The sequence below is a fragment of the Pogonomyrmex barbatus genome, unplaced genomic scaffold, assembly GCF_055798465.1.
Source record: "Pogonomyrmex barbatus isolate J1 unplaced genomic scaffold, ASM5579846v1 scaffold19, whole genome shotgun sequence".
In the NCBI taxonomy this organism is placed as follows: Eukaryota; Metazoa; Arthropoda; class Insecta; order Hymenoptera; family Formicidae; genus Pogonomyrmex; species Pogonomyrmex barbatus.
Genome location: NW_028297115.1, coordinates 652,573 through 678,662, shown reverse-complemented (window position 1 = coordinate 678,662; position 26,090 = coordinate 652,573). Strand labels below are relative to the sequence as shown.

The following is a 26,090-nucleotide window of genomic DNA, read 5'->3' as shown; positions in this document are numbered from 1 at the left end:
GCCCTAACAAGGTTCGAACCACGAAAGGTCTTCCTTTCCACGCTCAGATTGCGAAACAGAGAAAGAGATGCCGGAACGTGTTTTACGAGCCAAGGAGCGCTACAAAACCTATGCGTGCTCATAGGAGAAATAATAATTTAGGTTGCCGGCACCGAGTCTGACATATCCGATAGTTATGTTGCAAACGATTTAAGCAAAGGAAAATTAAAACAAAATAATATCTTTTCTATTATCTTTTCTATATACATTAAATTTTATCGAAAGTATTATTTCGATGAAGAAACTAAATTATTAGGAAAACACGTGTTTGCTCTCTTGATTCCTAACGAGTATAAAAAAAAATGCATGAAGAGTAGTAGCAGTAGTAGTAAATTGTTTGGATTTTTGTTATTATTTGACAAAAAGAGGAAGATGCATAAGGGAACTTTAAAAAAAAAAAAAATAATTTTCAACTTCTTGATTCTTGAAGGAACAAATTGATCTCGTGATAAAGCGTAATCTTAAAATGTGTGATTAAAAATACACAAAATAACGCCATAACGGAAAATATTGGCTTATACGGACTAACTAACATAATCGGAAATGAGCAGCGAAAGCGATAGAGAAGAGGCGAAACCATCGCAGTTATATTCACGCATTCCACCCGGATATTACGAGTCCCGGCGGGGCATAAATTAAGGCTTATTAAAGTGCCGGAATGTAGCTTTTATCTGGTATATTACTGCACGGACGACGCGATATAATAATAGTCGACACAGTCTTCTAAGTATACTATAGTCGACAGAATTCATTTCGGCCAGACTGTCGAAAGAATGAAGGGGTAGAAGAGCGAGGAAATAACGTGGGGATTAAAAAAAATGTCTGATATTTATAATAAAGATGGGGGGGGAAGAGGAGGTTTTCTATTATCGAAAATTGTCATTGTTTCCCTCCGCGAATTTGAAAATTGCTAGCGATGGCGGTGGATCGCAAAGAGTCCCGGGACTTTAATAGACCCGGTCGGCGGTCGGCGCGGGGCCCTGAAAAGGGCCCTCACTCTTTGCTCAGGCGTCTGTTCGGATGATGACAAACTCAGGTTTAGAACATCCGTTCGTAATAATTCAAGGGGAATTTTGCATGATACACGCGCGGCACGTCTCGCACGCGATCCGAAGGAAGAGTCTTGGCGTCTACCGCAAGAAGGCCTGCACCAGATGTTGCCGCGTCGAGGGAGGATCGCATTGCAATTTGCGATCCATTCTGCAAAGTGTAAACAGCTTCTCGCAACAGCCCGATATCCTTCGAAAATCCGTTTTCTGCGAAACGCGCCGCGTTCGTGAGAATTCCAATTGATTTTGAGACCGACGTCGCCAGCGATGAATTTTAGGCGCGTAGCGCCGATGCCGGAAATGTCTCTACTGATAAAATTAGATTGCTAATACCTCTCATTTATTAGTCAAAAATTAACCCTCTCTCTCTGGTTTTTTTTTTTTTTTTTTTTTTTGAGGTATCTGAGGAATACTAATTATTTGTAAACTTGCCAACTTATATTAAAAATTACGATGAGTGACGATGTGAGTGAATAACAATTACGAGTGAAATTCAACTTTGGAGCATTTCTAACTTTCGCCGTTACGTAACTCCACAACGCCGGCGACACAACGACGTTCCGCGGCCGTTAAAGCGGCCGCCGCTATTCTTAGGGCTCGGGCTCTCTTAGTTTCCGTTAGTTGAAAAGACATCCGGTGTGCGCGGCGGCGAACGCGCGCGCGGGGCGACTATTTCGCATCGGCGATCGCGATCCCCGCCCCGAATTTCAAGGCTTCACTTTTGTGCCGCCTAGGCCGCCGCTATATGGCGGCTTCTAAATGCAAGAAGTCCCTGAAGTGCTGCACGCAGCAATGCGGGCATTCGCGGATTATAAGGAGCTTCCGGCCGACTCTCCTTCGCTTCGTTCATTCCGCCGGTCATTGTTGCACTGCCACACCGAGTGTGACGACCTGACAACCTCGATCCGGCCTCTTAGCATGCGCCTCGATTACGTTGTCGGACGTTGAAGCTGCGCACCGAAGGAGGACGCGTCACGCCGGCCCATTCGAGTCTCTCCTTCTTCTTCTTCTTCTTCTTCTTCGTTTTCTCAACTACCGATGAGATGACTAATCGCGAGCGAACGGCCGCCCGGCGCCTCTTCGGTGCAACGAGCGATCATCGGGAAATTGACTCACGTCAACGTAATCCCGCGTGATTTAGCGTGACAACGTGAGGGCGAGCCTTGACGTAAAAAAAAAAAAAAATGGCCAAATTTGCGCCAAGATGAATATCTGACTTTTAATTTTTCTCATCTTAACGTTTTCTCGCAACGAACGTTTTTCTCTACGAAACGAAAATTTGTGTTTCACGATCGATTTGATGTGTTACGTTAATTAATTAATTTTCTTTTTAACAGGCCTCTTTCAAAATTTAAATTATTAGATTGTAGTTGTGCCGTTAATAGTTATGCCTTTCTACCGCTCCCTCTCATTAACCGCACCGCGTGCATGGTAAGAAAGCGTTTCTCGGATCTATTCATAATTCGCATTCGTAATTCGAAATTACCTGTAAATCGTTAAGATGTCCGGAAGATGATTTCGAGCGTGAAGCGCGTCTTAATACTACTCTTTATCGTAAAATACAGATTTTATATCTTCCTGATTGCGGGTCACTTCGCGGAACGTCGTTTCTCTATGATCTACGCGTACATCTGAAATTGTCTGAATTTGCTCTTCCATTTTCGACGAAGAAAGAATTATTTATACAACTAATAATAAATGAAACATTACTTACGTTAATTAACGTTAACAATGCCCGTAAATATAAAAACCGATAATATAATTACGATTACGGAGAGTCATTTATATAAGTGATACAATTGTAACGATGTAACGTGTTTTATTTGTTACTATTCGTATAAAAAAAAAATCCTCACAATTATATTTATACTATTGGTTTTTTTATCATTTGATTACGAAATACGATATTTACCGCGTAAAAAAGAAAATTACGAAACTTTCGCGATTAAGTAAGGAAATCGATCGTTTTCGCTTCGCGGCCGCTCGCTTTCGCACGCAGATCGAAATCTATGCAGATCCCTTAAACGAGGAAGAAACGTTGCAGAAGCCAGCTTCTACCAAGACAATGACGCGTCTCGCTTTCGACATGCACCCTCCGTTCCATTCCGCGGCCTATTCTTCGACCATCCTAGAAAAGGAAAACCAGTTCACACGTCTCCGCCGGCTCGAGAGCTGTGACGGCTGTGAGCGCGAATGTTGATTCGCGTTGAGAAGTCGTGCGTTGAGAAATCGATAGCGCTACGAGTTTGCGCTTGTCGCGAAAAGGAAAAAAAATCGCGTGCGTTTTTTCTATAAGTTTGCTTGCGAAAATATTCACGCGACGATGCGCAGTTTACGCGCAGTTTTTTGAATAATATACAATACGTTGGGCATTTAAATAACGGAGGAAAAGAAAACTGTCTCGTCTAAAGAAACAGAGCGTATACAACATAGTATTTTAATTTGTTGCATTGTATTTTTTTATTTTACGAAATTTGTTTGAAGACTAGGATTTTGCATATCTATTATGTTATTTCTTTTTCAACTCGATTCTTTTTTTATTTTTTTTCAATGGAGGTGTTAAAAGCGGTATCGATAAATGAGACGAGTGGCATTCTCGTCGCCGCTCTTTTCTTCCCTGCCTCTTTTCCTTCTTCGAAAAAATACTTCTCACGTGACACAAGAGCGTTGTCATCAGATGTATTCTTTTCTACTTTCTAGTAGACATTACGTGTCCCATTGAAACGTTATTCGTTCTTGCGTGAAGAATGAGTCACGTGAAAACCTGACGACAGGTTATTTACTAAGTAAGACTAATAATAGAAAATTTATATTAAGTACTTAGAAATGGAAATCCTATTGCACAACGATGATCTGCCTGTAATGGTTTTTGAAAAACGACTTTTTCAATTTTATGTCGCATTGTCGCGATTTGATTAATCTTGCTAACTTTTATATAAAATATTAAAACTTCTTCTGTGTATACTAAGCTAGTACATAAAAGTACTTAAAATAAAGGGCATAATTGAAAAAGAACATAGTTAGTAGATAGTAAATAAATTATTAAAAATAAATTAATAAATAAAATTAACAAATAAAAATAAATTAATTATTAAAAATTATAAAAAAAAATTACATATTAGCTAGAGTAAATTAATTATTAAAAAAATAATAGACGTTTGACAATTATTTGAACAAAAATAAATATGTTAATATTAATTTTTCTAATATTATACACAACTAAAAAAAAAAAAAAAATTCGTCGTTACACATCTTCGAAGGCAGGTAAACGTCCGCCGTTCACTTTTGTGCCGTTCAAGCGTTCTTGCATGGCAAGTTGATTAAATTGCAGCGTGTCCATTTTCGCGTGTGTCGTACGTTCGACTTCTCTTCTCCAGACGGATAAATTTGTATGTACCTTCTGACGGGCGGATCCCGCCATATGGGGAGGAGGGAGGAGAAGACCCGGACATGCACATTCTCTTGCAAAGAGATCGCGTACTTCGGTTGCTTCCTTCTTCCTGGCCTGGTGAGGGCCGCTTCGCGAATATCCTTTCGCGATAATCCAAGTGGCGCATGTGACACACGTGCGTCTCTGCATCGTGTAATTCCGCGAAGCCGCTCCGGCATTACTAATTGCACCGTAATGAAGAAGCTTTAACGAGCACTCTCACGAAATTAAAATACGCGATACGTCGGATCGCATTTAAAAGCGCACGTTTACGTAGGCGCGCGTGTATCTCCGTGAGGTTTAGCTTGAGATCGTTTACGAACGATATAGGCTTACATCGTCACATTAAGATTTGAATTACGCGAATATCACATATATGTAATCGGAATTTCAAAGTAAAAATTAGAATTCTAATTTTTTTTCCCGCTGCTCGTTTCTTTCTGCTGTAGAACGAAATTTACCTGCACCCCCGATAAATTTGAGACTGCTCTCTCTTTTTCCGATTTTTTTTTATCCGCATTTTTATGTATTTTTAAGCGAGTGCGTCATTCATAACTTGACCGTGTTAACGCGCTCCTATTCACGATCCTATTTTTGAAAACCTATGTCTCAGGCTAATGTTTTGAAAATTTTGGACGACGGATGGATCTGTTTCGATAGCCCGTGGCGTCAAACAGTCGCAATAATTCTCGACACGAAAGAAGAAAGTGCGCTGGCTTTTCTCAATCTTTTCGCTATTCAATGAACCCCTTCATCCACGCGCCTGTCGCGTTTTATTTTTAGACGGTATTTCTTATACCGACCATTTGTCTCTCGGTCCAGATTCGTTTCCAGATTTCGCGTGTAGAAGCGGAAGTGACCGACGAAGAAAAGAATTGTTTATACATCACTCTTTGTTAAAAGTATAAGAGAGAGGAAGAGAGAGAGAGAGAGAGAGAGGGAATGCAAATAAATTCCATGTATAGTGTAACATCTGAATTCAAATCCGAATTCAACTTTTACTTCTTTCCATTTTTCTCAAAAGATAGCTACGTATACACTCTCTTTTTCGAAAAGATAAATAAATATAAAATCTTTCAGAATTATATTGTATTTATCAATTTGAATTGATTTCAATGCACAGTTTCTCCAGCTTGAACATTTTTGAACCTTGAAGAACACCCACGGTCGACTGTCCTCCTGTAGAACGGACTAAGGTCGACGAACGTAATCTGAAAGCGAGGTTTATAGGCGCGTTTTATTGTTAGTGTCGTTAAAACCATAATAAGGAAACTTATTTGTGATACATCGAATAGGAAGACATTGGTTCATCAGCGAGCGTTTCTTAAACGTATCTAAAATTACGACTCATTAATTCTTAATTAATACCACACAACCGTCTACGATCTGACTTTATGGCGTAGTTCGTACTGATCTTTAAAAATTCTTCACGCAAGATGATCCATTAAAAATTAACGCAATTAATGTTTGCTATTACACAAAAAAAAAAAATTAATCTTAAAATCATGACAAGTATTTTTTTTTACGTATAAGCAAGAATATTATTACGATCTTAAAAATTTTTGTCTTTGATTGAATTTGTATTAATTACAAGTATTACTTTTGCTCTTCTCAAAACTAAAAATCTTCTATATGATATTCCTTATATATGAGAATATTTATATTTGCATTAATATAAATTTAATCAAATCATGACTAAAATTTTTCTAAGAAAATTATAATATTCTTGCTTCTATATGAGAATATAGTTTAAAACTTGATTTAAAACTAAGATTTTTTTCTCTACGTACTTGGCTATGTATTTTTGTCCATATTTTGTAATTGTTATAAATTGTTATAAATGATTTGCTAATTCTTAAGACTTTTTAAGATTATTTTGTACATTTGCACGTCTCTTGTTTAATAACATAAAAGAAAGCTAGTTAAAATTAATTCAACTACGCGATGGCCTAGTTTATAGGATGCTTGTTTTATATATATATATATATAGACACAGGCGGAAGCTCTTTGGCACACGAAATAAGCTACTGTGGCTTGTTTCTAATTGGCAATTAGCAGTCACCGATGCCGTAGGAAATCGTGGTAATTTGTGGAAACGATCGACCCCGACCGTCATTGTTGCCACCTCGATTATGTGTGTAAAAATCACGTGTGTGTTCACACGGTCGAGATCTTTGTGATGGAAAATTAATTTATCTGAAAATAGCACAGCGAATCGAAACCGTTGTTTACAACAGTCTCTCTCATCGCCTCAGGAATCTACAGAATTTACAGCTTACAGATTTCGATCGATTTCGAACAGAGTGACCATCACCGAGAGTAATCATCGCCTTGTCAGTCAGAAATTCCGTCGCTCTTCACTTGATATTCACTTTTGAAACATCCTGTATCTTTGGAATGCATAAGCGATGCTCTGGATCTTCGAATCGAAAGGATTAACGTCACGTTTTTCATGTGTCAAGATGTTCACTACAACTTAATGCGATTTATCCGATTACATATGAAAGTTGCCAACGCTGAAATAATGCACACTCTATCTCGAATTGAGGTAATAATTTCGCAGATTTTTCAAAAAAGCAAAGATATCTCTCGAGAAGATATCTCGTGAGATTAAATGAGAATTTATTTTTGTGATAAAATGTAATTAAAGAAATTATGATTATCTTTAAATAATAATTTGATATTACTTTACTTTGCAATTGCGGTGCAATCCTCAAGAAAAATACAAATACATCTATTCTTTTTCTATTCGAGAAATTGAATGAATGTTACAAATATAAGGAAGATCTGTTCTTTTGAGCTTTTGTCTCTTTGACTGTTCTTTTGAATTAATATTAGCTTAAAATTATAAGGATTATCAGAATTTTTAACGATGGAAATGCACATCATTGTAGCATCTTAATTTGCATCTTGATTAGCACCGAAGAATAAAATCAAATCATAGCTGCAAATTCCAAACAGATTTATTAGCACACGCTTTACAGATTGAAATGATGAAATAACTCTGGTATAGGCGTTTGATGCAAATATCAAATCGATCCAAGAAACATATGAGAAGAACATGCCTAACATTATGCATACTTAATGATTCTCGCGCGATCATTTATTACGTCTTGAGATGATAAGACGCCGTGTAACGCGTTGATTTGACGTCCAAAATGATTGAAATTCCAGCCGATCGTCGGAGCGATTTCGATTTTCGACACGTGCACTTGTTCATCGATGACTGCGATACACGCGTTTACGTTTCTACGTGCGTGTAACTTCCTGCGGTTACGCATGCTCGAACTCAGGTATTTATAGTTAGCAGCTTCTGCCGCTTGTGCACCGGCGACCGGAAACGGGCCGATTATATTTAGAGAAAGAACTTTGCCGATCGTAGACTAACAATCTCGACTCGTTCGCGGCCGATTGCCATTACAAAGTGAATGATTCTCCCCTCGAGTGATCCTCCCATTCATGGCACGTGCCATGTTGGTGGACGCATTAATGTGATGATTACGGTTCGAAGGTGCGAAGGCGTGTTCATTTAGCAAGGCCGCATAGAGCGCTAATGAAGAAATAATTTGTTTCAACATCCCAGACAATTGTGGAGTGTAATTTTACAATTTTGCAAAAATAATATTTAAAAAAATTAACGAAATATAAATGCGTGGTTGAAATGTTATCAGATTGAGGAAGTTTAGTTTTCATTCATTAAAAATAGTAATGTTAAATTTTAATATATTAAAATACACATAGCATGTTCAAGACTAATTATATGTTAAAAAAGATTAATTAACAGGATTGAACGTGAATATAGTAATTGTCCTTGGAGGAACAAATATGGAATAAACATAATACCTAAATGTATCGATGAATAATCCAACATATAATTGAAATTAAAATATGATACTAAATACCAAAAGATAAAATTATTACAAGTAGGAAGCCCGTCTTTGTAATTAGCAACCAGAGATTCCTTGAATATTTAAAAAGTCTGATCTGCGTTTCATTCATAAACATATATAAGAAAACCGAATCAGATTTGCATTCACTTATTTCAAGATTTGCAAGATTTAAGAGCTTTCCAATGGTGTATAAATTTGTCTCGCTCCGGCGTGCATTCAAATCTCGACATAAAGATAAAAAGAGCATTTTTGAATTTTAACTCTTAATCGTCGAATTGTAAAACTGTCTGCGTTGATCTGTCGTCAAGTGATATCAAGCGATGAGTAACCGGCCGTTTATTCACCCGCGACGCTCGCACGCAAATAGGCCAAACGGCAGTCAACTAGATTGTCTTTACTAGATTGTCTTTACGCAAATCGCTCCGTCGACTCGCCGCTTTCGCCCGTGAAGTCACATCGAATAGCCGTGTGCACCTTCTCATCAGGCGGGCCGTCCTGTAATGAGCGCGGATATAGCGGTAGGATGATGCCGGAGCGGAGCAAATGAAGGAATGACAAGGAGCGAGTGCCGCGGAAGAGATGAAGGTGAAGTGCATAGAGAGAGAGAGAGAGAGAGAGAGAGAGAGAGAGAGAGAGAGAGAGAATGGAAGAAGGAGAGCGTACATACATGCGTACGCTCTTTAATTGACTGAGGGAGATATGCACCCTATCCATAATGCATCCGGGGGCTTCTAAGCGACCCTAATCGAAGGCGAGGAATGCCAAGGTGAGGGCCTCCAGCTGCTCTCAAGGCCTCTCCGCGCCTTGATTATCCGTTCGCGCTGCCGATGATACTGGCACGAAGAGAGGATGCAATGATGCATAATGCGTTTTTGCGCGCGCAGGGTATTTGCTGGTACGCTCCCGATATCGGGAGTCGCATCCGAGAATCGCTCACGCGAGACGATCGCTCGCCCTTTCCTTTTTCTCTCCTCTGCCTTTCTCCCCTCTCCCCCCCCCCCTCCCCCCTCCCCCGCCCCGCCTCCTTACCCGCGAGCACGCCTAGAGGGTGATGCGATGTCCGCTTGACATGCGAAAGCCGGTCGCAAGGGAAATAATCTCGAGCGAAATGAGAGATTGGGATTTGGGCTTCGATATTTTCTTATTACGAAACGAATACCGCGTGGTCTTTTGGTGGTTTGAACTTTGAACGCGATAAAAGAGATAATGTGCTTTTAAAATAAAATGTTTGATATTACAAAGAAACCGAAAGAACTATTTCGTATTATGAAGCCTTCTAGGATTCCGATAGAGGTTGGTGACGAAGAGCCGATTCTCCGCCGATATCCCTTTTCCTCCCTATTTCGCTTCCCAAGCTGATCACGGTCTTTTAGGTTGACCGACTTCCGGCGAGGCTTCTTCGTCCGGCTGAAAGGCTCGCGGGAAGATTTTTGTGGTAACTCACTCTCCCTCTTTCTTTCCCTTTGAAGGCGCAAAGCCGATGTCATCCCGCACTGTCATCTGAAACTTCAACTTTGTTGTCCGACGTCGGAAGTATCTCATCCTCTTCCTTCTGCTTCGGCTACCGGCCAAATATCCCGAAGTAATCGTGAGAAATCGATTCTTTTTGTCGTCACGTTTCCGCTCCGTTACTTTATTTTGCGAGAGGCTTTTCCCTACGTATACATAATATAACATATCAACGACGTTTCAACAACAATCTGCTCTAAAGTGCCCTAAATAAATTAACGTTATTTTTTATTTGAAATTTATTGGAGGAAATATTACATATTTAGGAAATATATATTGCTTAAATCTTTTATTTTTCACTAACGCTAAAAAATGTACAAACGATAAATGCCTTTTAAAAATAAGGAGATTAAATTTAAAGTAAAATCCAAAAGTAGAAATACACATAGAGAAACTATGCGTACGTGGTGGATTTGCGCGAGTCACTTGTGCGTGCGGATTTATCTAAAGAAAAGAAAAGTTTCGCGCGCGCTATAACATTGCAGTTTAGTTGCAGAAGAGAGTTACGGATAAATCGCTCGGGAATGCAACAAGAGTCGGGAGTCCGATTTCCCGAGCTCGATACTGTTGCTCGGATAATCGTCGGGTTCGATCGGCTCGTGATCGGTTCGTGGAAGCGCAAACCGCCTGTAATACCTGTGCTTTGTCCCGCGGAAGCTCTTAATTCTGGATCACCGTCAGAGGCGATCAGTAATTACAAGGAAGGAACCGGGAGGAGGTGGAGATGGGGAAAAAAGTTGTGTAAAGAGGGAATCAGGCATCTGCCAACGGTTGCCTCGTATTAACGATGATGAGCCAAGGGGGAGGAGGGCCGACGGGAGAGAGGACCATGGGCGCTTTGGAAGAATTTTTAACCCACCGCCGGTAGGTTTTCGCATCCCGCTTTTAATGCTTCGCATAATTTCGTGTACGTGAACAAAAATGTGATTCATTCATGATATTCACTCTTGGACATGCGATATCGTTCTTTGTCCGTGCGCAGATGAATGTGCGACGAGCGGAGAAATTTCATTAACGTCGCAATAAATTGCTTTTTAAATTAGTCCTATAACTTCTGCCTTTCTCCCTTTCCTGCCATTACAACCATTTAATCCTATTACCGTTTAGAGAATAAGAGAAATATAAATCTTACTTGTGATATGAATCGTAATTTCACTCAATGCGATATAAGAGTTACATAATTTTTATATCTTACGCATAAGGTAAAAGGAGATTTTTTTAGGGAGGGGAATTTAAAGGTGTCATTGATTAATAAAGCCATGTGTAGAAAGAGAAAGAGCCATTATTTTAAAAATTTCTATTTTTCGCGCGCCGACTTTTATTATGAAGATAATTATCGGCAAAAAAATGACAAATAAGCCCCTTTCGATGGGCGCCAATGGGCACGATGATTTTTTTGGGCCATATGGCGCACAAAGCGCCCGGTCGATTCCGCTGATGAGGACGAAACACGACGAAGGATGCTGCCAGCATCGGGGAAGGTCACTTTTTGCAAGCTCACCGACTCTTCGAAAAACGACGGCGAAACGGCGGATGAGAGAAACGGCTGCTGAATCACCGGATGTGGATCGTGGTGATTCTTTTGATACACGAGACAGCAGACTTTTATCGCGCGCGCGCGCGCGCGCGCCTCAAAAAATTCTTTACAGCCACATAATGTTTTGCGATACAGTTCAGTGAGCCTTCAAATGGGAACACCGTAGGCCCAGGAATGAGACGTGAGAAAGGAAAGGTTCGTTTTCGACTTTAATCAAAATTTGCCGTAACTATACCCTTTTTTCTCATTCTCGTTTTTTCGTATAACGTTAACGACGGCAAATATTATATCGGTTACAGATAAAAAAGAACTTATTCGAAAAACGCGAATTGCTTGCGATCGCCCGCATAATTCTGTTGGCATTTAAGAGCGACAAGAAAGAAACGAACGCTTTCTCACGTCGCCGTTAGCTGTATGTAATAGTTGCTAAAAAAAAAAAAAAAAATTATTGGTTTTTACACATTGGTTCCCTTACATCTAAATGGCATAATCAACCAAATTACTCTGTTGGGGCCAAATTTGATACTTGGCGTGGAGGGATTTCTACATCTGCCGGCCATTGATTAGAACGAAACGAAAGATTCATTCTTCCCCGCACTGCTAGTTTTCACCTCGTAGACCATCTTCAGAAAGCGTAGAGCCGCCGCGCGCCATGCCTCGCTGCCGTTAATTTCCCGTAATAGTTACTCAATAAACGAGAGCGCACGGATCTCCCTAATTACACGCTGGTAGCCGGTTTCTTAATCAAAATCTTTTTCATTATAGTACGATTTAGTGGAATCGCAAGCACATCTTAATTCAAACTAAATCAAAAAATATTGATTGAAATAATGAAGGAGAAGAATACTCGCAAAAGATATATTTTTTTCTGACTATTCTGGCAAGCATTAGATAAAAATAATTAGTGATAAATGATGCGATGTAATCACGAAACTGAAATTTATGCTGATTCGAAAATAATCGAAAATAAATTGTTTACTCACTTATTTTGTTCTAAGGATTCTTTTTTCTCGTTCGAGCGCGTTTTTTTTTTTTTTTTTTTTTTTACATGGGGAGCTCAGTCAGGGAGATCGTAAGCCAGGCTTATTTTCATATCTGTGAATTATGCGCGCGTTGCTACGGTCGTAAATCTCGATTTTACGGTATCGCATAATTATGAAATGAAGTACTACTGTCTGCACGCTCTCTCGCCCTTTTTTACGGTAAGAAACGTTTCTCGCCGGCCGGAAGCGAGAGTCGTTTGATCCTTCGCGCATGTCGCGACGGTGATGAAACAAATCGTCATGCATCAAGTGGACTAACATAACGATGTGGCAAAAAAGGGCATTCGTGGGAGATTAATCAGCTTTTTCGGGGAGATCCGTTACTGTTGCCTTTTTACTGATTTCTGTAATATTGATTAATTCCGTTTTCGTTTTATTAACCTATTTGAAAAACAAACGCGTCTAGCGTGCTGTAAAATAATTATCTTACGAAGAGATATAAGTGAAACAAATTCGCTTGAATCGGACCTCTGGTCTATAGAAATATTCTGTAATCGATAATAGCGAGCATAATTATGAGAACGCTCTATTTTGCCCGACTTATTTCATCCTTACAATTTCCTTTATACCTCTTAAATCCTGCGAAGTGTCGCAGGCCAATAAATGATAAACTAAAACAACGAGAGAGAAACACCGCGTTCCCATCCCGTGAATACCCGGTTCTTCATCTTGTCATCTCTTCCGCTCTCAGAATTTGCGACGGACGACAGGAAATGAGACTCGACTGAAGAAAAAGGCCAACCGGGACGAATCGGCGCGAATTAAACGATGCGCGATCACACGATCCACTTTCAGAAATCCCGGCGCGTCATCGTACCTCTCGCCAAAGTTGATCGCCAAATGGACGTAAGGGGGGGGGGGGGGGGAAACATAAGAGAGCAGTGAGATGACGAAGAAATGTGTGATCGCGGTGGAACAAGATACGCAGGCTTGCTAATAACTCGTTTCCTCTTCCCAAAGGCCCGCTCGCTCGCGCGAGTGGGCGAGGAATGGCGAGTAGGCAGAAGCTGAAAGCTCGCTCGCAAGTGCGTTGGAGACCTTATCCCTCTATTCGGCGAGCCGCCGGACCTCTTTTCCACAGTACTACACAAGAGCACACCTCCGCGACCTCGATCTGATGACTGGATAAGATGACGGACGGCTCGCTTTCGCGGAAACTCGCGTAAAACGCCGCGGCTCCTCTGAATTCGCAATCATCCTACATCTACATCGCGCTCCTAGCCTAGTGCAATTCTCGCATTGTGTCAGCTCTCGCATCGCAAATTACCTTGGATTAAGACGGTAGGAAATGTCACTGTCGGTCTTTTTTAACGGTGCCTACCGCCGGTAGGCAGCTACAATTATGAGCTACTCGCGTAAAAAGAAAAAAAAAATGTTCAACAAGCTAATTACGACGATTGGGAAGAATCGAGAAGATTTTGGAGAACTTCCTTTTACTTTATAAATAAAAAGAATTTTTTCTAAAGAGATAGAATAATTTGTTCCTAACAATCTTGTGATAAATTTCGCAAATAATCTTATCAAAGAGAGAGAGAGACAGAGAGAGACGCCCTCCTTTTCTTTTCCTAAGAAAGAAGAGCCGAGCGTCGCGCAAAGGCGCGTCCCCGATGACGCCCGCCTTCCTTCGCGAGGAAGAAAAGCGAGATACGCCAGGTTACGTTTCCCATGGCTTGATAAACAGAGGACGTGGAACGAGAAAGGCGAGGTATCTCCTTCGCCGCCACCACCGCCGCCGCCGCCGCCGCCGCCGCCGCCGCCGCCGCCGACGCTGCCGGAAACGCTCGTTTTCCAGCGAAGATAGCAAATAGCCGCGTTGTGCTCGAGCTAGAACGAGCATAGCGACTCGGTATAGCGTTCGTACTCACTCACTCTCTCTCTCTCTCTCTCTCTCTCTCTCGGGCTCCGCAGGTCGGCATTCCCTTTAAGTAAGGGCGCCGAGATAGCGTGACGAGAAGGTGCTGGTGCTCGGTCCGCGTATGGTTTTAAGGAGATAATAGCGTCGTAATACGACTTTGTTACACTGTTTGCACATGTTTACGCTCTCCCGAGGAGAGAGCGAATGAGAAGGGGGGAGGGGGGGAGAGGGCGTGTGCACCTCTCGTGAGAATTTATCTCGCCCGTAATTTACCGGTTGCCACTCTGTGATCCGTGATACCCCCCATCGGTACCCTTCCCCCCCCTCCCCCAATCACGTGTCGCGCACAGATTCCGGCAGAATCTCGCGGAGAGATCCTTCCTTCTTTCCCATCGCGATTATTGGATGATATTTTTGATCCAGAAGGAAATCGGGCATCGCGCCCATCTCGAGAGAGAGATAACCATCGTTCGACGTAAGACACGTCGCGTGGATCAAGGAGCGACAGATCCGACTGTCACGACTGTTATGCGGAGTGCGTGCGCGGCACTTGGAAAGGCATAAAAAAATCAAATGCCCGATTGAAATGTAAAAGGGTACGTTCCTCCCCTCTCGTCAAGTTGCAATTGCGAGTCGACGGACGGAGTGGAGACCGCGGCACGGCGGGCAGAGCGGCCCGCCTCTCGGTGCACATCCATCTGTCATCCATCGACGGCGAGCGATGAGTAAGGAATAATTTATGACGACCACGAGCGGCGCGGTGCATCTCCAGCTGCGCACGGCGGATACCCATTATCGCGTATACCGAGGGCTCGTTTTTTTTATGTATGTCGCGGAAGGTAGCAGCGGCATCTGCGATTCTGCCGTTCCGGTCACGCGAGGCGAGCGACGCGACGACCACGGCGACAGGGAGGACGAAGAGTCGGCGACGGCGTATGAATTCTGACGCGCGTACAGGAGGCGAGATTTATAATCCACGCCGGCCGAGCACATTAATTTCGAGCTCGGCATTCCCCGAGAGGAATTCCCGACGCGGCCTCGTTCGCGCTGCGAACACGCATCCAGCCTAATCCAGCTCCTCTTCCGAGATTGAACGAATTTCTATTTTTAATTTATTAAATTAGAAATAGAAGTTAAATTATTGCGATCGGAGTAAAAGGATTTAGGGATATTAGGGATATTATTATTATTATATAATCTTTTGACAAGTTAAAAGATACCATTGCATATAAAAACGAAAAGAAAAACTCGTCCGCGCTGCGAACACGCATCCAGCCTAATCCAGCTCCTCTTCCGAGATTGAACGAATTTCTATTTTTAATTTATTAAATTAGAAATAGAAGTTAAATTATTGCGATCGGAGTAAAAGGATTTAGGGATATTATTATTATTATTATAATCTTTTGACAAGTTAAAAGATACCATTGCATATAAAAACGAAAAGAAAAAATATATATACAGGTAGTAAAAATCTCACGTAATTGTCAGTTATTAAAACGAAGTTATTAAAAATAAAGTTAATCATCAGAAGAGAATTCTGGAGAGAATTTTGATGAATGAAGAGAGAATCTTCAAGCTGAGAGATACGAACATTGTGCGTTCGCGCAAATATTAACATACATAGTGCTTGTTATTATTATCGTAATTTATGAATTTTATCGTAATTATCGCAATTATCGTAATTTATGGATTTTGATGCAAGATCTGTATATGCGGTCGATTAAGAGCTTCGCTCTCTCTCTTTCTCTCTCTCTCTCTCTCTCTCTCTCTCTCTCTCTCTCGCGCTTTATGATTTATTTTTGCTTGTAAGGCGGTCTATGTTCGAGTTCCTCTCTATCAGAATATCGGTTTACTCGGACGGCTCTCCTTGTAAACTGGTAACATCGACTCGAGATTCTTTTGTATGTGTTCAGCTACAGGCACGCGAATATAATTGTATAGGGTGTTACAAAAGCATTGATTTGCAGACTGGACAATTAAATGTAACGGTTAAATTATATGCTAGTTGATTATATGCTCGCTAAAGATACTTTGTTATCAACAAAACGGAAATTCTCTCTCTCTCTCTCTCTCTCTCTCTCTCTCTCTCTTTCTCTTTCTTTCTCGGAATTCAAATTTTTACTTAAATTAATACTCTCTATATATTTCTATATATTAAGATTTAATTAATATTTGTCCTCTTTTTTTCATATTACGTATTACAAATGCACTTAAATTATATCAATAGTAATGTGAGTTCGATGAAATTATTAATTGTCTTCATGCGAGAACTAATTTCGGGACGCGCTGTATCTTCGTGTGCATAACTCTTTATCTGTGAACGGAGCTCCGATACGAATACGTCAGAGGCTCAGGTGACTAACACGGTGACCAACCGGCTGGTAGATCTCTTTAGCATTTCTTCTTAAACGATAATCGCAAGTCGAGATGACAAACGCAAATGCAGGCTTTTCCCTCTCCGCTTCAAGATGGACTTCGATTATTCATATCGTCTTCTCTCTCTCTCTCTCTCTCTCTCTCTCTCTCTCTCTCTCTCCACGTTCGAGTAATTTCCTTGCGAATTACTCGGGCAAACGAGAATATGCCTGAATTATGCATGCACAAATTACTCCGCCTCGCGCCGACATCCCTTCGATTTCAAAAGACGTGCTCGAAAACTAGTTGCAGCCGTTTTGCGCGATTTTTTGATTCTCTTACGCACATAATCCCGATTTATCGAGCGAGGCAACGGGCGAGTCGTGAAAATTATTATCGTGGTACCGAGTTTAGATTTGCATTTAGACAAACGTACACATTAAGGGTTTCCTTTCGTGTAACTATAAAAAAGGTCACTGTCTCGCGGTGCTTCTAGACTCGCTTATCTCGGACACTCGGATGATCTGCCGGGGTGAAATTTGAGAGAAGTTAACGCGATTGATATCGTGACGCAAACTCCTCGCTCTAACGACGACAGACTTGAGGCGATCATTTAGACGCTCATTAGCCAGTATTTTCAGAAAATCTCTACCGAGTATCTACCGAGTGAGAGATCCGCGCTGACGTCGTCGGATCGGCGATTAATAACTGTACCCTGGATTCGATGTACTCTCTTAAGCAAACGAGGCGTGCAGGGCTCGCCATTAACGGGTACTCGCGAATCGCAGTAGTGATCTCGCTACGCACGTTTCGCATTTATCCCATTTAGATGATGGCATCTAAATGGGTGCATCTAGATGCGGCCTGAAGAGCCTCGGATGACCGGCCAACATGAGACTCGAGGCTTCGTAGATTTCGCACCCGCACATTCTTACGGTCGAGATAAGTCCGGCGGTGCTGACGTCATCCGCACCGGTCGCACAGATGCGAGATTTGGCCGCTGCTCGATTATTACTTCCTTTCTCGATAAAGGGATCGTTTTCCGCTGGTAAACGATCCCTCAGACATAACAAAACTTGTCGCGCGCAGGTCTTTGCCTCGCGACCTCGGCAAGGCGCAAGATGCGTTTTGTCATTTCCGAGGTGAGTGTGACGTCTTACTCAGGCGAATTTCTAATTACGTCTCATTGTACATTCATCATCCTCCGAGCGTTTGAGCCGAAACGACGAGTCATGCAACTCGTCGTGCAACGTCGCTTAATAAAGATGACTCGTATCTGCGTAATTGCGCATCCTCGAAAACATTTCTTTCGAATTTATTATCGTATATTCATGTATTCGTCAATTATGCGTGTATGGAAATTGGGGATTAAGAGAGGCTAGGAGTCCCGAATGTCGCTTGCAAGATGAAACTTCCCGGGAGCGATCCCTGATAGCTTCACCATTCATCGTGTCGCGTACACACAATGCGAAACGCGTAGGCGACTGTGAAATATTTACTAATGAATTTAATTGGAATGCTAATCTAATCCAAACAACATTGTGAGAGGAGAGATCTGTTAAATCAATCACGATCCGGTTCTTGAGATGCAAAGATGAACATATCTCGTTCTCTCTCTCTCTCTCTCTCTCTCTCTCTCTCTCTCTCTCTCTCTCTCTCTCTCAGCGAGAATCAGTTCGATTCGTGCGAACGAGATCACGCTTAGAATTCCGCGCGTTCCAGCAATGACGAGAGAGGCTCTCTCGCGCTCTCGAAATACAGTCGATCGACAAGCGGTCGTTGGTAAGAACAAACAGAGACAGAGGCATGTGGGAGGAGGGTTTGGGCGCAAGAGCCCGAAACAGGAGGAAGAAGTAGAAGAAGGAAGAGAAAGAGGAAGAGGAGGAGAGGGCGTAACGCCTGGTTACTCTCTCACTCGTTCGTTGCCGCTCGTCGCGTTCGCGCGCGCGCGTTCCTCCGCGCATTATGTACGATCGAACTCGTGGTCTCGGGTTCCTGAGAATTACGAGAGGTCTCATAACTCCCGGGCCCCGTGCCACACCGCGTGCCACACCTTTCGCACAGCTTTGAAGTCCCCAGTCGGTGCGAGTGCCGGCCTAGCCCGAACGTGCCGGCCTACCCCTCCTCGTCCTCGCGGAACGGGCCGCGATTATGCGGCGGAACCGGCGGCGCCCGGGGATTTATCGGAGCTGTGTCGCCGAGAAGGAAAGTTGGCTAAGCGCAACCCGTTCTTCCTTCACGTACACGCCTTTTTTTCGGCCGCGAATAATGACGCGGGACGTGGGAGTAGACCGCAGGCTGGCCGCGCCGCGTTTTAGCATGTAATCTTAGTTCCGTTTGACACTACGCAAATGCAAATCGTCAGGGCGGGTGAGTTAATATTATTTCTTTAACTAAATTAAGTTAAAGTTGAATGACTTAATTTAGTAAAATTAATTTAGGTATGTTTAAAAGTTACAAAAAATTAAACTCAATTAAAAATTGCATTAAAATTAAATTAACTTAAGTTAAAAGTTATTAATTTTTTTTAACTTTATTAATTAACTTTTAATCTTTTAACTAGTTACCACCCAATTCTGCAAATCGTGTTGTAGTACAATGAAAACGTAATTCTTTATGATCACGCACAGAATAGATTTGATCATCACATATCTCAACATATAATAAGAAAGTATGCTCTGGTTTATAAATTACTTTACAACAGATATTTGTAAATTATTTTAAAATATATAATTAATGCGGATATATGTGCCCTAATTAGTGTTACATTATTACTAAAAAAGAATTTTCTTGTCTTCTGTATTTATTAAATTTCTATATGGAAATTATAAACGAATTAATAAGGTCGAGAAAAGAAGTCATTGTCGCCTAATTATTACACAGTCTAATTTTTTAATATTCTATTCCCATAAAAAGATACGAAAGTTCAAACATTTCTAAATCAATTTAACATAAGATTTTCACACAACTTTCCCTCCTGTGACGTAGCGTATCATCGCCCTGGGCCTTTCGATCATCGACTCCTTTGAAATGATAGACTCTAACTACGATAAATCATCGTGAAATTGTGATAGCAACGACACGAATATGTGCACCCCCCCCCCACACACACACACATATACACACGTCACGTTTCAAACCGTTATTAAACAACCTTAACCACAGCACTTGATATAACGGGCCACACCTTTCGCACGGTTTTGAAGTCTGACCTCCCGATCTAATGGAAAGTGCAAGCGATCTTCTGGCAGATCTTACGGATAATTTGAAGACCGTTTTTCCCCCCTCCCCTCCTCTCTCATAGATCTTGAGGCACCGATCTCGAGATAGAGTCGAGCTTGAATGTCGATTGAAACGTCGAAGAACGGTACCACCGATTCGCGCAAAGGTGAGATTCAACGATCGACAATATATTTCATAAGCAATTCGATCTCGTCGATTTCTATTACGCGAGAGGTTTAAGGTCGTCCGCGATCGTTGATTTATCGTTCAACTTATGCTGAACGATCGCGAAACAGCGCGTCAATCTTCGCGCCGATTCGATCCGATCGCAATACCGATTCCGCAATATGGGGAAGAAATTGATGCCTCAACGTAAAATCTTAATGATTGTTGATCCTTGAATTGAGCGTTGAATCCGAGCGTATTTTATTGCTCACGACGTTGAAAGGAAGGACACTTCATTTCGCTTTACGAAAATAAATTTTCATTATCGTGAGATTTGAAAATCTATGCGTGATTGTGTTCTATTCTTATGTAATTCACTAAACGGATAATGAAAGTCTCTTGCCGATGATAGAGATAAATGCAATTGGAATAAATGAATTTCTGATCGTTCGTGACGCAGGAGGGGAATGCAATTAAAAAAGAAAGTCGCGTCTTGCAAATTTTTGGTCTGAGGATCGTCAATAAAGGTGGAGATAAAACGAAGAGGCAAGCCCTTTCTTAAAATAATGTATGGTTGCATCCTTGTCTTCTCTAGAAAGAGGCCTCTAATTTCCACCGCGATCATTCGGCATATCGAACTCTTGCATTCATTAAGAATTCACCAGGAGGTACGGATTAAGGACCTTTTTGAACGCGAATACCTGATATCAATTCGCGAAATGGAACTCGAATCGCCCGAAGGAAAGGTTCAGAAAATCTCAAATAATTAATAATGAACGGATATGAAGGGCATGTGAGTGATAAAAAAAGATCGAGAAAAAGAGCAATATACTCTGTTTTGTTTTCTTCTTTATAATTAAACTTATAATCATACTTATAATTAAAATATTTTTTGGGTTCCATCATGAAAATATATTGTATAAATTTGTCAAAGATATTAAAAATAAAAAAAGTTTCATTAATTGAATTTTTAAGATGAATACATAGATAACACACACAGACAAATATATACTGTATTTAAATAAATATTACTTGTTCAAACATTCTAAAAGTTCATATACCGTAAATCTGTCATAAACATCAAATTTATTCAAAATATACTCTGAATCTTGGTAAGTGTAATATTTAAATAAAAAATATCAAATTAAATTAAAAAATCGACTTGCTTATTATCAAATATTCAAATCTGACTATTCTTCGATAAAATTTTATAATACTCTTTAGAAGAAAATAAATTTTTTTTTTTGAGTACGTGATAACGAGTATTTTTCTAAAATTTGTAATAAGTATATTTTAAGACTTTATTATTGAAAAAAATATTTTTTGTTAAAGATAACTGTTACTTAAAAGAAGAAAAGTAAACTGAATAATTAGCTTTTCTTAGCAATAGAATGATATTCTTCTGTGTACAAAAGGAGAAGCTAATATTGACGAGTTGATATTTAAATTATTTAAAAAGAGAAACGAAACATTATAATCTTTCGAGAAACTCGAGCATATTTTCCTAGGTACGCTTCTGAGAATCATAATCGATATTTACATCAAAGGGGAAACTGTATCTTCTGCGGAAATTGTTATAAATAATTAGGTCTTATCTTGCATCTTAACGAGCTAAAATCTTTCTCGAAGAATGGTTAGTAATTTCAAAATACTTAATTAATTATCAATGCCGTGCGATCGATCATCATTAAAACTGGACTGCTATTACGCGGGAATTATGTAGATGTATCCATACGCAAAAAGCAGCTCTTCCCAGCACTTTCGAAATAGAAGCGGCTATCTCGAATCCTCTCCACGAGCGTCGTGTAAAATGTTACACGATCGTGCGATGCATGACACTCGCTCGAGTAATAATTATAACGCGACGTTCGCGCGGCTTTTAGAGATAAGATTGACGATTCGTAAAGAAAGCAACTGGGATATCGACTACCCGGCATCGATCCATCGGTCCATAATCCCGAGATGGAGCGATGGGCTGCACGCAAACATCTGGTACCGGTCGTGAGAGACACGTAAGGTCGTAGAGGATCGACTGTTGGTGATCGGGCGGAAGAAGAAGAAGGACGGAGTGAAGTTGCAGCGCGAAGCAGGGAATGAAGGTCACGTAAGAGGGAGGTGGAGGGGAGGGGGGGAGGGAGGGAGGGAGCGGTTGATCGTCCCTTATGTAGATGAAGGAGAGCGATAAGCGATGGAGCGCGGATGCATACACGCGAGAAAGAATGAAAGAAACGCCTCCTACCGGAACCAAAAAGTCTTTCGAGTAATTGCAACGGCCGGAATGCATCCTGCAACCCTGGGTGGGGGTTTATCTGGGGTGGGGGGGGGGGGGGGGGAAGCGGCGCGTCGCCCGGAGGGATACGTCCCTCGAACATGCGAGGGACATTGAATACGATTGCGAGATTGCGCGCACCGATTTTCTCGCGCTCCGCCTGTCATATTGATGGCGCCCATTAGAAGCGGAAATTACGCTTCAAGATAAATTAATGTTACGTATGCACGCGATTATTGCACTGGCGACGTAGTACATCGGCCGTTGAAGTTGCCCCGATCTGAAAAAATTTTTTATTAAGGCGATTCCTCACCAGAGGCGTAACTCGAGCTAAGTTTTCGATTTCCATTACGGTTCGCTTAACTTTCAATGTTTATATATATATATATATATATATAAATCTGTAACTCTAGAAGAAAATTTTTGCTAAAGTGTGATATATTGTGTATCAAGCCAAAATGTAGATCTATCATTTTAAATCCTTTGAGGAATAATAAAAATATATTTTTGTAAGAGAGCTCTAATTTTAGCGGACTCTTTCCATCGAGAATATGACGAGAACCGCAAAAGGATCGCGATGATAAACGCATTAATCGTGCAGATCGCCGGGAAATAACATGTGTGTACAAAGGTATAGATGCTGCCCGAGAAGCTTTGTGAGAAAAACTTGATTCCACTTCCGTCGTTCGTGGCCTTTAATGAAAGGGAGGTAAGCACGGCCGTCTTTTTTCTTATTCGGCCTATCATTTGCTTTTTTTTTTGGCCGAGCGGCGTAGATGACGTCGCGTCATCAGCATTTCGTGCCACCGCATCGACTTCAACTTAATAATATTCAAAATCTATACGCTATTGCGAAAAGAATTAGAAAACACATCGCTCTTATAATTTGTTAATAACCGTGACAATTCAAAAATCAGGAGAGTTATATAACGAGTTTTTTTTTTGTCTGATTCCTCATAATCGATTCACGAATGTAAAAATCTCAAATGAAGAATTCTCCTTTTGAGGTGATAATCGATTAATTTTTTTTAACTGACTCCTCTATCTGTGGTCACGATCGGTTTACGAATGTAAAAATGTCAAATGGTAAAATCCTGTCGAGGAGTAACGCCTCCTTGACAGCTAAATGAGGAAATACGGATCTGTTTGTTATCGTATCCGCTCGCGCCATTGAAGCTTCTCTCTCTACCTACGCGCCATCAACTAACGTTTAATCATTTAATCAACGGCCCTTTCTAGTTTCCTGTCCACTTCGTACGTAGTGTCTGACAAACACTATGTCACTATGATTACGCGTTCGCGACACGCTCCAATCGCTTTTTGCACGCGCGTGAGATTCTCTCGCTTTATGCGCCTTATTACGCGATGCGTTTCCTCGGGCGGGGGATATACCTCTCTCGTCGACGCGATATCGCAATATCGTAATATTGAGCGCGAGGGGATTAATTGCAGTCCGCCGGATAATAATAATCAGGAGGATAATCAGACACATATTTTTATTCGTCATACGCATGAGCCCCGCCTGCCTTTTCGACCAGGTTTTCAAAAAACCGCTACCTGTTACAGCGTTGCACGGCGGCAATCGGACGAATCGGAGATGTTCGCGGTTCAGCGAGTCGCACAAAGGAAACGCATAACATTGACTGTTTTTCAGTCGGTGCTCCATGATGTTTCACGAGTGTGCTCCAGACACATCGCGACAGACCGCAAAATAGTTTCGTGAATATTGAGATTTCAACAACTGTGGAAAGATAAACTTTTCTGAAATCTCTGATTATTTCATTAAAATTAACTTTGATCTCAAAATTATAATTATAATACATAATATAGAAATAAACGTAGTAACATATAAATAATTTAGTAATAACGATAATAAACAATATAATAATAATATATATGCTTTTTAGAAAGATTTTGTCGGAAAAATTAAATTTAATATAAAAAAAAAATTGGAAAAAATTTTAATATTAAAAACGAAGATGAAAGGTGAATATTTCTAATCTTCAGATTTACCGGGAAGAAATGACAGAAATTCTATGACCAAATATAATTTCATATCTTTCCTGGCATATCAGTCGAATCAAATTTACTTTATATATCTTTTTTATATATATATATATATAAAAAGAAGCAATATAGTGTTGCTTTCTGGTGGTGGATCTGCTGGTGATCTCACCTGTCATCGTCGCACCTGTCTCTCGACTACTTAGTGTGTAACGTTAATGACCTTTCACGGACTGCTGAATGCACGACATGCGGGTGGCAGTGCACGAATTTGTTATAGTTCCCGTTCTACCTGTATTCACTAAACGCCTTTATCTTTAATTTATTCTTATCTTTAAGAAAGACGTTCACCGGTGCGGTGATAGAATACTGAATACTGAAATTTTTATATAATTATTTCTTATCTGAAGATATTAAAGGTTTTTGTCACGACGAAATCTTCTATTAACCTTGTCGCTAAAAATGATTTAAGGTAGTTGTGGTGTGTGTTGCCGAGTTGTAAACGATATGTTTACTCAAGTGTACTCGAGAGTACGAAACTCATTATGAATGTTGTATTTCCGGTTTGAAGGTTATCCACGATATAAAAATTAATTGAAGAATCCGTTATGCCGCCAGTACAAGTCGTTCCCACGCCCCTTCGTCATTTGTTACATTTCATTCGGTTGACTGTCCATTCATTCCACAGTATTTACTTCAATAAATGCGCAAAATTGAATATTTAATGTACAACTTAGAGTATTATATTACTTTTGTAATTATTTTATATAAATACCAATAAGATTACATGTTATTATATCTATAAATATTTTATACATCCGGAACAACAAGAACGAGAAAAGTTTTTAACGATTTATTTTGAACACGTTAAAAATTAATAAATTAAATATTAAGAATAAAAAATTTAAAAAAGTTAAGTCGCGTTAAGACGCTTTCTGAAGAAATTTGCCTCCTCCGCAAAAACTCAGTAATTTAGCGCAACTAGCTCTAATTGAGACTCGCCCTTTTCCTTTCCAGACGGCACCGTGATCACGAGCGAGGTCCTCCAAGGTTACGACCCTCAGTTCATGGTGGGCTGTTACTTTCCTGCGGAATTCCAGGGCGAATTCGTGACGCAGGTGAGCGGAAAGGGAGCTGGAGGCATGGCGAACGAGCCCATTCAGTATTCCACCATTAACATCACCTTCAACGCGATACCGGTGTGGGGCTACTGCCACAAGAGGGTCGACGATAATGTGCTGCTAATAGACAGGTCAGTTAACAGGTCTCGACGAATCATGGACATTTCCTGCATCGAGGAAAGTGGTCGGTTCCATTTAGCGGCGAGCGATTAGAAAAGCCGTGTCTGCAAGCTAAGGTTTGTTGCGTCGCAGGAATTATTTCGTTAAATCGTGGGAAATATCGGGGGTAGCAAGATCGTTATTTGAATTGAATCACTCTTTGCCGAGAAGAGATTTAATTTAATTCTTCTTTCAGTTAACATGGAAAGAACTAGAGACAATTGTCTATACACTGGAGACTACTTTAAGATATAGAGATTTTTAGAAAGAGATCAGAGAGGGCATTACTTACGATGAACTAAATCTTAGAAATTTAATAATCCTTTATTATTGAATTTATATCTATAAATTTGACACAATTGTTTCATATCACATAAATTTTAAAATAAATACAAATTAATAAATAAATTATAAATTTTTAAAAATTTTAGGCTTAATTATCT

At 40.7% G+C, this 26,090-nt stretch overlaps 1 protein-coding gene across 1 annotated transcript in view; it reads left to right on the top strand.

Annotated features, from left to right (window-relative positions):
- The window catches only part of LOC105434107 (uncharacterized), a 64,941-nt gene that overhangs the window by 18,175 nt on the left and 20,676 nt on the right, over positions 1 to 26,090 (top strand). Inside the window, 1 exon segment of the mRNA XM_089075673.1 lies at positions 25,385 to 25,619. Within this exon segment, the coding sequence (XP_088931799.1) occupies positions 25,385 to 25,619 (235 nt within the window).